Source organism: Oryza brachyantha, chromosome 2 (genome assembly GCF_000231095.2).
Source record: "Oryza brachyantha chromosome 2, ObraRS2, whole genome shotgun sequence".
Lineage (NCBI taxonomy): Eukaryota > Viridiplantae > Streptophyta > Magnoliopsida > Poales > Poaceae > Oryza > Oryza brachyantha.
In genome coordinates this window covers 1,924,985-1,937,399 of record NC_023164.2, presented here as the reverse complement: position 1 = coordinate 1,937,399, position 12,415 = coordinate 1,924,985, and the positions used below count along the sequence as shown (strand labels likewise).

Sequence of the window (12,415 nt, the reverse complement as noted above, 5' to 3'; positions counted from 1 at the left end):
CCTCCCCTCTCCTGATTTGAAGCCATCTTCTTCTCCATTTCTCCCCCATTCTCAATCATACATACATACATATATATATACACATACACACATCCATTCTTGCAGAAACATATAAGTGAATGCAGCTAAGATTTGTGTGTGTGCGTGCATCAGTGATCAGTAGTGGTGTTCTTGGCAGCTAGCTAGCAGGGAGCAGCAGGAAAGAGGAGGAGGAGGTGCCATAGCTGGAAGTGATTAAATTCAGTAGCCATTATCCATTAATCTTCAGTTATCAGTTTCCATTCGGGAGATCAGGCGCCATTGTGGTGCTCAGCTGGAGCTTGCTTGCTTGCATGCATGCAGGCTAGCAATTTAGCTGGCTGATTGATTCGGTTTTGGGAGGAGAGTTATTAATGTTCTTGGCTGGACTGTCCGGTGGTGATTGATCGATTGGAGTGGACGCGGCCGGTTTTGGATTCTTGCTATATTTGCGAGGTGTTTGATCGGTCGATCGATGTGTTTGGTGGAGGGGGAGGAGGCGGCGGCGTAGGTGGGGGGTGGAGATGAGCGACGTCTCCGGCCGCTTCGTGGTGGCCGCGGCAGTGGTCGCCGTGTCGCTGGTCATGGCGACGGCGGCGGCGGCGGCGCACGACTACGGCGAGGCGCTGTCGAAGAGCCTGCTCTACTTCGAGGCGCAGCGGTCCGGCCGCCTGCCGTACAACCAGCGGGTGCGGTGGCGCGGCCACTCCGGCCTCACCGACGGCCTCGAGCAAGGGGTACGTATACGCGTGCGTGTGTGCTCGCCCGTCCGTCTTCCTCGTCTCCGTCGCCGGCAAGGTGTTCGTCCGCCATCGGTCGGCGTTCGTGGCGCGGCGTGGCTGAAGGTGTGTTGCGTGTGCAGGTGGACCTGGTGGGCGGGTACTACGACGCCGGCGACCACGTCAAGTTTGGCCTCCCGATGGCGTTCACCATCACGATGCTGTCGTGGAGCGTGGTCGAGTACGGCGACGAGATCGCCGCCGCCGGCGAGCTCGCCCACGCCCTGCACGCCATCAAGTGGGGCACCGACTACTTCATCAAGGCGCACACCCACCCCAACGTGCTCTGGACTCAGGTACGTACCCCGTACGTACACAAATACGTATACGCACGCGTATAATACACCGTACGTGCAAATGGCAATGGCAGGTCGGCGACGGCGACTCCGACCACTACTGCTGGCAGCGGCCGGAGGACATGACGACGTCGCGGCACGCCTACAAGGTGGACGCCGAGAACCCCGGCTCGGAGGTCGCCGCCGAGACGGCCGCCGCCATGGCCGCCGCCTCCATCGTCTTCCGCCGCGCCGGCGACGCCCACTACGCCCACCTCCTCCTACACCACGCCCAGCAGGCACGTCGTCGCTCTCAACTCATCACTCACATGATAAAAAAAAAATCCAGCTTTTAATTTCCCTTTAAGCTACCTTTTTCCCTTTGCTTAATCACATAAATAAACTAAATCACCACCCAAATTTATATATTTCGCATCAAAGAAAGACCTGAAAACGATAGAGCAACTGTTTTTCCACAACTTTTTTTCCATGCAATACTTTAAAGAGTATATATAATTAGAACTTATTTTAGTGCAAAATTCTGATATCTTATGGTACGTTGAATCTTAAAATAATAAACTTTTATACTGAAAAATGTGATATCTTAAGTATATAACGGAGAAAAAAACTATATTTTTGCAGTAATTAGGAGAGTATGAAGTATGATTAATGGAGGTAATTAATGAAAATGGGTGGGGCCGGGGTGCATGCAGCTGTTTGAGTTCGGGGACAAGTACAGGGGGAGATACGACGCGAGCGTGGAGGTGGTGAAGAACTACTACCCGTCGTCGAGTGGGTACAAGGACGAGCTGCTGTGGGCGGCGCTGTGGCTGCACCGCGCCACCGGCCGCCGCGACTACCTCCACTACGCCGTCGCCAACGCCGATGACTTCGGCGGCACCGGCTGGGCCGTCTCCGAGTTCAGCTGGGACATCAAGTACGCCGGCCTCCAGGTCCTCGCTTCCCAGGTATACCTACCCTCCTATCTGTTTTTCCAAAAACATATGTATAATATCACGACAATACCGATATCGTTTTCATAAAAACATATGTATAATATGATACCCTACCAATATATTGTTTTCATAAAAATAATACTCCGTTCGTATTTTAACATATGACGTATTTAACTTTTTAGCGTACGTTCGATCATTCATATTATGTTAAAAAACTTATCACCCCTGTTTTAGTTTTTTTCTTATGCTTATATATCAAAATTTAAATCTTTAACATTAAATTTAGAGTTAATTCTGGGGTCACTTAAGCTTATTTTCGACATTGGCTTTTAGATTGCTAAAAAAATATATATAAAAATTTTATTCATAAACAATTTTCTATTTGATTATCATTTATTTTGTTACGATAAATTCATTACTAAATGTTTTTAATTATAATTATATATGTGTAGATAGCGTGTGTTTGTCGTAAACGCCAATGTTTTCAATTTAGTAATATTGTTGATCATTAGAAAATAGGCATGGGTGACGCAAGCCTGAGTGACTGCATGCCTAATCAAACTGCATCTTTGGTCAGCCATGCAGTCAGATACACTGTAGTATACCACTGTCTACTCTACTATAACCTTTTCTTTGTAGTTGAACAGATGACGACTGCATTCTCATTAACTTAATTAAATTCCGGCATCTGTCAGTGTTAAGTAAGACTTCATTCATAGAATTTTCCACCGGCGATTGCGCTAGCTGTAAATTATTGACGTACAAGGCATGCATGCTTGGCATGAAAAGAGCCTGAATCAAAATTATTCAAAGGTATAAGCAGTAGTAATTAGGTGATTGATCAGGTGATAAGTATGTCTAAATTGACACCTCCTCTCTTTTGGCTGACCTACTCTGATGTGGATGGACTGAAAAGAAGGTGTGTAACTGCAATCTCTGAAGAGGAGTGAGTTGATTGGAGTTGCATGAGCAGCAAGCCTGTTTGGTGCACAGGCCCTTTTGCTTGGTCTGGCTTACAAGCATGGATAGATAGCTCTAGCTACCATGGCTCTTGCTTGCTTGTGTTGGATGCACAACCATGCAATGCCAATTGGCACCCCCAAGGCCCCCAACAACCCCATCTTGCAGAGGAATGCATAACTTAGAAAGCATATATGCTGATTTAATTCAGATTTGGGGGCATCTGCATTTTAATTTCTTTGCCACACAAATCATGCAGCTGCAATGTCTGAATGCATCTAGTTAATTAATGATTAAGCTGAAGAGATGATTCTTATACCACAAAAGGAGGGCACTTGTGAAAAAAAATTAAAGCATATGATTCTCAGTTCACCCCAAGGAAAGATACTGAGATGAGATGCCTGATGATCAATTTGTTTTAAATAAGGACCTTTCATGCTGATTGTTTTCTCCCACTGTGCATTTGTCCTTTGCTAACCATTTCAAACATTTTTCCACATGTGTTCTAGTAGGTAGAATTATTCTTCAGGAAACAGACTGTTTTCCTAACCCTTGGGATTATTATTTTTTTTCTGAGGTGTAGACTGATGACATTATTGGTGTCACGTAGAAATGGACTGCCTTCCTAATCATAACTCCATTGACTATAGTCCTTTTTCCCCATGCTTAGAATTCAAGGCAGCTCTTACCAGGCCCATTTCAATATTCACCCATAAGATGATCTTCTTGTCTCACCTTCTCTGCCATGCTTTAGGAATGTGATCTTTGAAGCAAGAAAATCACCTAATTAATCTTTCATATCATAATCCTAGGCTTCTAGCTACCAGACACTATTCTGCAATATAGTTGGACTAGATGATAGTCACTGGTCAGCACTTCTGTTATTAATGAAAAAATTGACTTTTTCTTTTGCATTGATGTGTATATCTTGGACTTTCTATTGCCATTGGTGAGAAGAGGAAAACGTATTAATTCTTGAGAGCATGAGGCAATTATTCATTCCAATGTAGACAACACAAAATGCCATGCATATCTGGGGCAAACAATATTTATATCCATGGTCATGCATGAGGCATTTAACATTTCAACAAACAGTAGTTACATGTCTGACAAAACTAAAAAAGTTTATAAATAGTGGTTGGATCACAACCAGAGTCCTAGCAACTTAATCTGTAAGGATCATGTGGCTCAGATTATAATTGTTGTCATGTAGATTAATCTTCTTAATAATATAATCCTACTGTGAGCATCTCCAGATAGTTTTGAATTTGGGCATGTCACTGAAATTAGGACTATATGCACTGAATTTTGGCTTAATTGGAATTGGCAGTCCCAAAAGTCAGCCATGCCTAACTGTAGAGATTTGGCAGATAGTTTGACGAACATGACCAATGAATTAATTAAAATATATTTTCTCTCGATATCTCACTTTCTCACTGAATAGTACTCATATGGACTCTTGTCTCTTGGTGTTTAGTACACATTTTCAACACACAAGAGTTCGACATCGAAATCACGAAGAACTTCATGTTTTTCACGCAACTAAAAAATAATTCTCCATATTTTGGATACATTTTATCCTTCTCAAAAAAAATTGTTTGACTGCTTAAAAGAAGAGTTTGGTCATTTCTATAATACAGAATAATTCTCCATATTCTTTATACATTTTCTTCTTCTTTAAACTACTCCATCCGTTCTATATAAAAGCTACATACTTGTTCAAAGGCAAGAATTTTCAAGTTTGACTAAGTAACTAAATAGAAAAATAAATTACATCCACACCAAACCAAATTAGTCTCATTAACTGTAGTATATTTATTTTATATCAGAAATGTTGCTATATTTTTGTTATAAATTTATTTGAATTTAAATACTTTTAACCTATAACAAATCTAAAATAACTTATAATATGGAACGGTGCGAGAGTACTTCGGAAGATTTTGTTCATGAACAATTAATTTACCCTGATCATGCATATTGAATCATATTGACATTAATTAATTAATTAATTAGTGATTGGATGGTGCATGATGCAGCTGCTGGTTGAGGAGAAGCATCTGAGCTCGGAGCAGCGCGCGGTGGTGGAGAAGTACAGGTCAAAGGCGGAGTACTACGTGTGCTCCTGCATGGGCAGGAACCCCGGCGGCGCCGACCACAACGCCGGCCGCACGCCGGCGGGCCTCCTCTTCATCCGCCCCTGGAACAACCTGCAGTACGTCTCCAACGCCGCCTTCCTCCTCACCGTCTACTCCGACGTGCTCTCCGCCCTCGCCCAGCCCCTCCGCTGCCGCGGCCCCGAGGAGGACGACGGCGGCGAGGCGGCGGCGGACGCCGGCGAGGTGCTGGCGTTCGCCAAGTCGCAGGCGGACTACATCCTGGGGACGAACCCGATGGCGACGAGCTACCTCGTCGGCTACGGCGAGAGGTACCCGCGGCGGGTGCACCACCGGGCGGCGTCGAGCGCGTCGTACCAGCACGACAAGGAGTTCATCGGCTGCCTCCAGGGGTTCGACGCGGCGTACAGCGCCGGCCGGGAGAACCCGCACGACCTCGTCGGCGCCGTCGTCGGCGGGCCCAACGCCAAGGACGTCTTCACCGACCACCGCGGGTGGTACATGCAGACGGAGGCCTGCACGTACAACACCGCCCCCATGGTCGGCGTCTTCTCCAAGCTCCTGGAGCTCGAGAGGCGGCGGCGGGAAGACGCGCCGCCGTCGTCGGCGCCGCCGGCGGCGGACGATCTGTAGGTGTACCAAAGTAGTAGGAGACGAGAATTATATGACCCCCCTCTGATTGGTGAATGATAATAAAAAATTAAAAAAGGGAAATTTTTTATATATTCTTTTTTTTTGCTGTTTGTATAGTTCGTAGTGGTATAAAATTTTCATGTTTTGAACATAGAAAAAAAGGGTAGGAATTAAATGAATGAAAAGAGAAAAAAAACATCGTCATCTCGTCTCTCAGAATTTTTTAGTATTGGACCTTTTATTTTATTAATCTTGAAATCAATCCCCACCAAATTTTGTATCCTCATATGGAATAACATTTGGTAGAGTTTAGTCTTAAAATCAAAGTATAAATTTTTCAAAAGTTAGAAAAGTTCGCTGCATAATGCTATAATACATTACATTTAACTTTGTTTTTTTTAACAAGTTATATGTTTGGATCGGCGGTATAATTCGAGGTTATTTGAGCTTTTTCTCTACCATTCGCTAAAAACACAGTGGATCAATTGGGCTTGGACCCTTTTCTCATGGAAAAAACAAAGCCCAAGTATTGAAGGCCCAAGAGCAACCACACGAAAAGCCTAGCGGGCAAGTAGTCCGATCTAAAACTAGCCTGAAAGTCACTCCACTGCCCTATTCGCACTTATTTTTTTTGCTTATGCTTACTTTCAAATATTTGCGTATAAAAAATTTCGCTTAGCCTGAAAGAGAGGACACCATGCCACCATACTGAGTTCCTCGACGGGTTCCGTCAGCTAGACGGCCATTGCATCTGTACCACTACTGATGGTTACCTTCAAGTCAGTCTCATATGCTCCCTTCTGAGATCGATTATCCATCTCCCAATAGTATGCACCTGGATGGGGTATACAGCATATCATTCAATGACTCAAATGTACAATCAGAACAACTACTCTCTCCGTCTCTAAATGTTTGACGCTATTAACATTTTTATATACGTTTGACCATTCGTCTTATTTAATTTTTTAAAAAATATATAAAGTTATATATGTGCATAAAAGTATACTTAACAATAAATAAAATGATATAAAAATAATTAATAATTATGTAAATTTTTAAATAAGACGAATGATCAAACGTGCATTTAAAAAGTCAATGGTGTTAAACATTTAGGGACTGAGGTAGTACTCCCTCCATATTTTTTTATATGACGCTGTTGACTTTTAGGTCTACGTTTGACCATTCGTCTTATTAAAAAAATTATATAATTATTAATTATTTTGTTATAATATGATTTATTATTATAAAAACTTTAATTATGCATTATAGTTTTGCATATTTGGATATAAATTTTGAATAAGACAAATGGTCAAACGTGATTCTAAAAGTCAACGGTATCATACATAAAAATATGGAGGAAGTATATCACAAGGATGCAACTTACACAATCATCTTGACATGATTTACTCCACGATCATGAATGTTATCAGCATTGTCAACATTTTCTTTTTCTTATTTTTTTCCACCATACTAACCTCATGATACTCCAACTGTATCCCTTATATAATTGGCAGTCACATGTTAACAGAGGATATGTAATCATAATAAGAACAAAACAGAGACACCATTCAAATTTTATTGCCATGGCATGACCCACTAGTCCGCATATGCATTGGTTCTTCGAAGATAATTGTATTCACACCACATTTTACCAAAACATCCAGATAATCTAATTCAAGATGTACTGCAATTTGAAATTCTTGATAAGCGCTGAAAAGAACATAAAACTTGAAGTAAGCCTGGAATTATTTTTGAACCAAAGGAAATTTTAGAGAGAAGATCTAAGACGTCTGAAATTTCAAGAGTGGCATTAACCTAGTATTTATCAGCGTAACACATTATCACTTTACAAACAAGCACAAACCTGTATTCCCACGAATCTGTTGGGACAATACATGTGTGCAAAGCCACATCAAAACTTTCTGATGACAGTGTTAGGGTCACCAGAAGTTACATTGGATGCTTTCATTTCATCTGATTCAAAATAAACCAAACAAAGTTCAGTCACCAAATGTTTTGTTCTTTCCTTTATCTAAAAAAGTGCTGACGAGTCTACCTCATACAAGGTGAAACCATCAGCTGGCTGCTCCTTCTGAGCCACCTGTAACTCTGTAAGAGCAAAGATAGATACTGGTAAATTTACCATTGACTACACAATCACAGTGCGAACATAAATAAATATTGAGAAAATTCCTTCTATGCCCCTAAAAATTTAGCCGATCCATTATATACCCCGAGTTTCGCTCACTCCCTTATATGCCTTATATGTCCCTGAATATTTGTTTTGATCCCTTCTATACCCTTCCCGTTAGTTCACCGTTAAATAAATGTAAAAAAATCGATTTAACCCTTGGACATGTAACGAATGAGGACATATAGTACTTATACATTAAAGTATAGTAATTTGTTACGTGCCAATAAGTTTTGTAAGTTTGATGTACAAGGTCTTATACATTAACATTTTAAATATATGTTAAAAAATATCTATAACAATTTTAAAATAGTAACCATAATAAATTTAAGTTACAGATAGCATTCATTTTTTGCCAAGTTATACAACATGTAGCAAATATATGTTACTAACATCACAAAAATACATTACATATATTTTTTTAATAAAAATATAATATAATTTTTAATTATTATAGAAGCAAACTTTTCCATTGATTATATATCACGCCATAAAGAATAAAATAGTCAAACACAATGAATTTACAGCTTTTAAACAATATTCCACATATTTCTATTGTTCTTCTTTCCTTGAATAAGGGCAAAATTGATATTTTTATAGAACTTAAACGGTCAATTGACGCAAAGAGTATGCAAGGGATCAAAATCAAAATTCAAGAACATATAAGGGAGTTAGCAAAATTCAGGGGTGTAAAGGGGACCGGCTAAAATTTCTGGAGCATACAAGGAATTTCCTCATTAATATTAATTGGACCTTTGACTTAAAATTTTTTTGTTCAAGAGAGATTCACTACCTGAAAATCAAACTGGATAGGCATGTAGTTTAGTCACCACGGTGTCAATTCATGTGCTGATGTGTAGGAATACCAGTGTCACGGCCAACTGTTCACCATTTGAATATTGCACCCAAAAACTTGTGCCAGACCACAACATAATAATTGAGTTAGTGGATATCTCTTATCGGCTTTGTATCCTACGACTCAATGAAAACATCTGTGGGGGAGATATGCCAATATCCCATATTCCCATATGAAGTCACAAGAATGTATCACCAAAAATCTTCACAGGAGCAGTTACCGTTCTTAAAATGATGGAACCTATTTCCATCCCTAATGTCAATTGGTCTCTTAGTGAAATGAGATACAAACTTGATAAAAGTGTGACAGTCACCACATATTCTAAGGTTCTTCAATATCTGTATAGGCATGCCGTTAGGTGTAACAAGAAGGCAATAAGCAACGGCAAGCTTCTCGCTGTGGTACAAAAGGGAGCTCTCCTTCTGCTCTTCATCAATGTCATGGAGAACAAATTCTGTGTCAGGCACATAGCCTGTAGCCTTCAACAAAGTGTACAATTCCTTGAGAGTAGCAACTATATCTTCAATTTGCTCATGTTGCTTATCTCCAGTGACAAACAAGTGCACTTTGTCCTTTATCTGTGTCCAGCTGCAACCAGGCTCTTTTATGACACCTTGTTGCTTCATGATTTTTCGTACCTCTGCAACTTCACTCCACATCCCTAGGGAGGAATATATATTTGACAACATAACATAGTTACCAGCATTCGATGGCTCAATAGTGAAGAGCTTCTCAGCAGCTCTTTTACCAATTTCCGCATTCTTGTGAATCTTGCATGCCCCAAGAAGAGCACTCCAAATCACTGTATCTGGCTCAATGGGCATATCATAAATAAATTGTTCAGCTCCTTGCACATCACCTGTTCGCCCAAGCAGATCAACCATGCAAGCATAGTGTTCTGCCAGAGGAGTTAATCCATAATCTTGGCTCATTGACTTGAAAAACTTCCATCCTTCATCTACCAAACCAGCATGGCTGCATGCATTTAAAAGCCCCACAAAAGTAACCTCATTTGGTAACACACCAGAAGATTCCATATGTTGATACATCTTTACAGCTTCTCTTCCAAGGCCATGTTGTGCATAACCCGCAATGATGGTATTCCATGTAAAAATGTCCCGTTCCTCCATTAAATCAAAAATCCTATGAGAATCTGCAGATCCACACTTGAAATACATTGATATGAGGGCGTTAGCCACTATAAGTTCTGAATCCATTACAAGTTTAATAGCTACATTGTGAATTTGTTGCCCAAGCTTAGAAGCACCAAGACTTCCACATACACCAAAAAGTATGGTTAAAATTGGTGAATTGGGTAACTCATGCTCATACAGCATTGTTTTGAAAATCCTCATTACTTCATTGGACTGCTCCACCTGTGCATATGCAGATATTATTGTAGTCCAAGAAACAACATCCCGATTGAGCATATCGTCGAATGTGTTTATTGCCTCATCCAACAGATCATTCTGTACAAGTGCAGCAAGGAAAGAATTCCATGACACAATATCCTTAGTTATTATTCGGCTGAAGACTTGTCTCGCGTACTCCATGTTTCTGCACTTGCCGTACATAGTAATGAGTGCATTACAAGCAAAATTATTAAACTGACAACCAACCTTTACTGCAAGGGTATGCACTTGTGTTCCTATCTCGAGAGCCCCGATATTTGAACAAGTAAAGAAGATACTGGTCAAACTAGACAGGCTAGGTAACATCCCACTCCTATGGAGCTCTTGGAGTAAACCTAAAGCTTCTTCACCTCTTCCATTTTGTGCATACCCCGCTATCATCCCAGCCCAAGATATTGTGTTCCTAAAAGGCATCTTATCAAACAACTCCTTTGCCTCATCAACCATGCCATTCTGCATGTACCCAGTAATCATGGCATTCCAGGACACAACAATAGGTTCTGGAATCTGTTCAAATAAAACCCGTGCATCATCAATCCTACCACATTGAGCAAGGCCTGTGAGAAGTGCAGTCTGACAAGCAATGGACTTTACAGGGTCTCTTTCATAGATAGCAATAGCAGCATCTATTCGTCCTCCATGAGATAAAGCTGCGATCATGGTTGACCATGTGTACTCATTCCTTTCAATCATATTCTGAAAGAATTTTATTGCGGTGTGAAGCGCACTCACATCCCTAGTATACACATTTAGTATTGCTGTGCCGATGACCACATCCCTCTCAAAGCCTGTCTTGAGGGTAAGAACACGGAGGCTCTCTAGAACGTCAAGGTTTCCAAGACCCTTAACTGCTGAAAGCACAGAGGCAAAATTTGACTGGTCTGGTACAAGTCCTTCACGGTGCATCATACGGAATACGTCCCAAGCCTTCCCATGGTTCTCAATTCGACCATACCCAGAAATCATCACTGTCCAGGAAACCAAATTGCGCTCTGGCATTTTCTCAAACAGATTCCTTGCATCCACCATCTGTAGACTGTGGCAATACCCAGTAAGCATAGAGTTCCATGATGTGATATCCCTGCTTGGCATTGCATCGAACAGCCTGCGTGCCATAGTGATATCCCCGTTCTGGGCATAGCAACTAATCATGGCGTTCCATGCCACGGTGTTCCGTTCGAGCATTCCATCGAACACCCTGCGCGCCTCAAGCACGCGGCCGAGGCGGCCGTAGCCCGACAGGAGGATGGTGCCCGTGCGCATGTTCCCGCCGGAGATAGCGTCGTAGAGGACCCTCGCGGCGTCGGGCATCCCGTTCTGGCAGTATGCGGAAATCATGGAGTTCCAGGCGATGATGTCGCGGAGCGGCAATGCGTCGAACACCTCCCTGGCCTCCCCCACGCGGCCGAGGCGGCCAAGATCCCGGATGCGGGCGCTACAGGAGGCGCCAACGTCAAGCGCCCCATGAGCGTGCCTCACGGGGGGCGGCGCCGGCGCAGGCGCCGCGGCAGCTGCTAGGCGGCGGCGGAGAAGCAGGCGGCAAGCCATGCGCGCGCCAACGGTCGGAGAGGTGGGGCGAAGGAGGAGGAGCCGCACTGGTGGAGTGGTGGGGGTTGTCGCATGGGAGCAGCCGCGCCGGAGAGGCCGCCGGAGCTCAGCCTCTCCGCCCCCTCCGAATCGCCGGAGATGCTACTGGTAAAAAAAAAAATTTTTTTGTTCGCCGTCTTGCAAAACTCTAATCTTGAAACGAAAATTCGGCGAGGCCGAAATGGGGGCCCATCAACGGTTGTGGGCCGGGTAATTTTGGGCCCATTCCGAAGAATGGCCGCGATTACTCTTGCAGACACTTAATTTTTTTTGTAATTAATGATCCGATTTGGAGTTGCTGATGATTAAGAGCTCCCTTAATTTGCTACAAGGATTTTTCTATTGTTTATGTGGAATTTCTGCAGAGGGTTTAATTTTTAGGAATCTTAGGGGGTTTTAGCGCAAAGATGAACCATGAAACCCCTTGAAAAACCTACTTTTGTCCATCTTTCCTCTAAATTATGTTATCTTAGATTCGCAAAACAAGTTGTTATAACTTATACTGCAGCTTGTATTAAACATGATGGCTTGTTTAGTAGGACTATCAGCTTAGATTTAGGTGTTTAATACAAAGTTCAAGTATAGTTACGATCGGTAACATAATTCAGAGAAAAGAATGACAAAGGAGGTTTTT

The 12,415-nt window shown here is 42.4% G+C and overlaps 2 protein-coding genes across 6 annotated transcripts; one reads left to right on the top strand and one right to left on the bottom strand.

Moving 5' to 3' along the window:
• LOC102706449 (endoglucanase 5) lies at nucleotides 1-5,864 on the top strand. The gene is made up of 5 exons (XM_006648247.3): nucleotides 1-755; nucleotides 881-1,093; nucleotides 1,168-1,371; nucleotides 1,786-2,040; nucleotides 5,025-5,864. Exons 1-5 carry the CDS (start codon nucleotides 543-545, stop codon nucleotides 5,733-5,735), a joined length of 1,596 nt encoding a protein of 531 aa, XP_006648310.2. The 5' UTR covers nucleotides 1-542; the 3' UTR covers nucleotides 5,736-5,864.
• A 232-nt stretch (nucleotides 5,865-6,096) lies between these two features.
• Nucleotides 6,097-11,742, bottom strand: LOC102706169 (pentatricopeptide repeat-containing protein At1g09410, mitochondrial-like). Of its 5 annotated transcripts, XM_040520568.1 has the most exons (4): nucleotides 8,720-11,742; nucleotides 7,600-7,844; nucleotides 7,120-7,225; nucleotides 6,097-6,570 (listed from the first exon to the last, which is right to left on the bottom strand). In XM_040520568.1, the coding sequence occupies exon 1, from the start codon at nucleotides 11,740-11,742 to the stop codon at nucleotides 8,974-8,976; it is 2,769 nt and encodes a 922-aa protein (XP_040376502.1). In that variant the 3' UTR covers nucleotides 6,097-6,570; nucleotides 7,120-7,225; nucleotides 7,600-7,844; nucleotides 8,720-8,973. The 5 variants fall into 5 exon arrangements, with proteins under 5 accessions (XP_040376502.1, XP_040376505.1, XP_040376504.1 ...); XM_040520571.1 differs by lacking the exon at nucleotides 7,120-7,225; XM_040520570.1 differs by lacking the exons at nucleotides 6,097-6,570; nucleotides 7,120-7,225 and adding an exon at nucleotides 7,240-7,445.
• Between the last annotated feature and the right edge of the window lie 673 nt (nucleotides 11,743-12,415).

Bases quoted from the DNA above. Each gene is read 5' to 3' on its own strand.
- LOC102706449 (XM_006648247.3), top strand. From the start codon at position 543: ATGAGCGACGTCTCCGGCCGCTTCGTGGTGGCCGCGGCAGTGGTCGCC. The intron at 756-880 runs GTACGTATACGC...TTGCGTGTGCAG, and splicing joins CCGACGGCCTCGAGCAAGGG to GTGGACCTGGTGGGCGGGTA. The intron at 1,094-1,167 runs GTACGTACCCCG...TGGCAATGGCAG, and splicing joins CCAACGTGCTCTGGACTCAG to GTCGGCGACGGCGACTCCGA.
- LOC102706169 (XM_040520568.1), bottom strand. From the start codon at position 11,742: ATGGCTTGCCGCCTGCTTCTCCGCCGCCGCCTAGCAGCTGCCGCGGCG.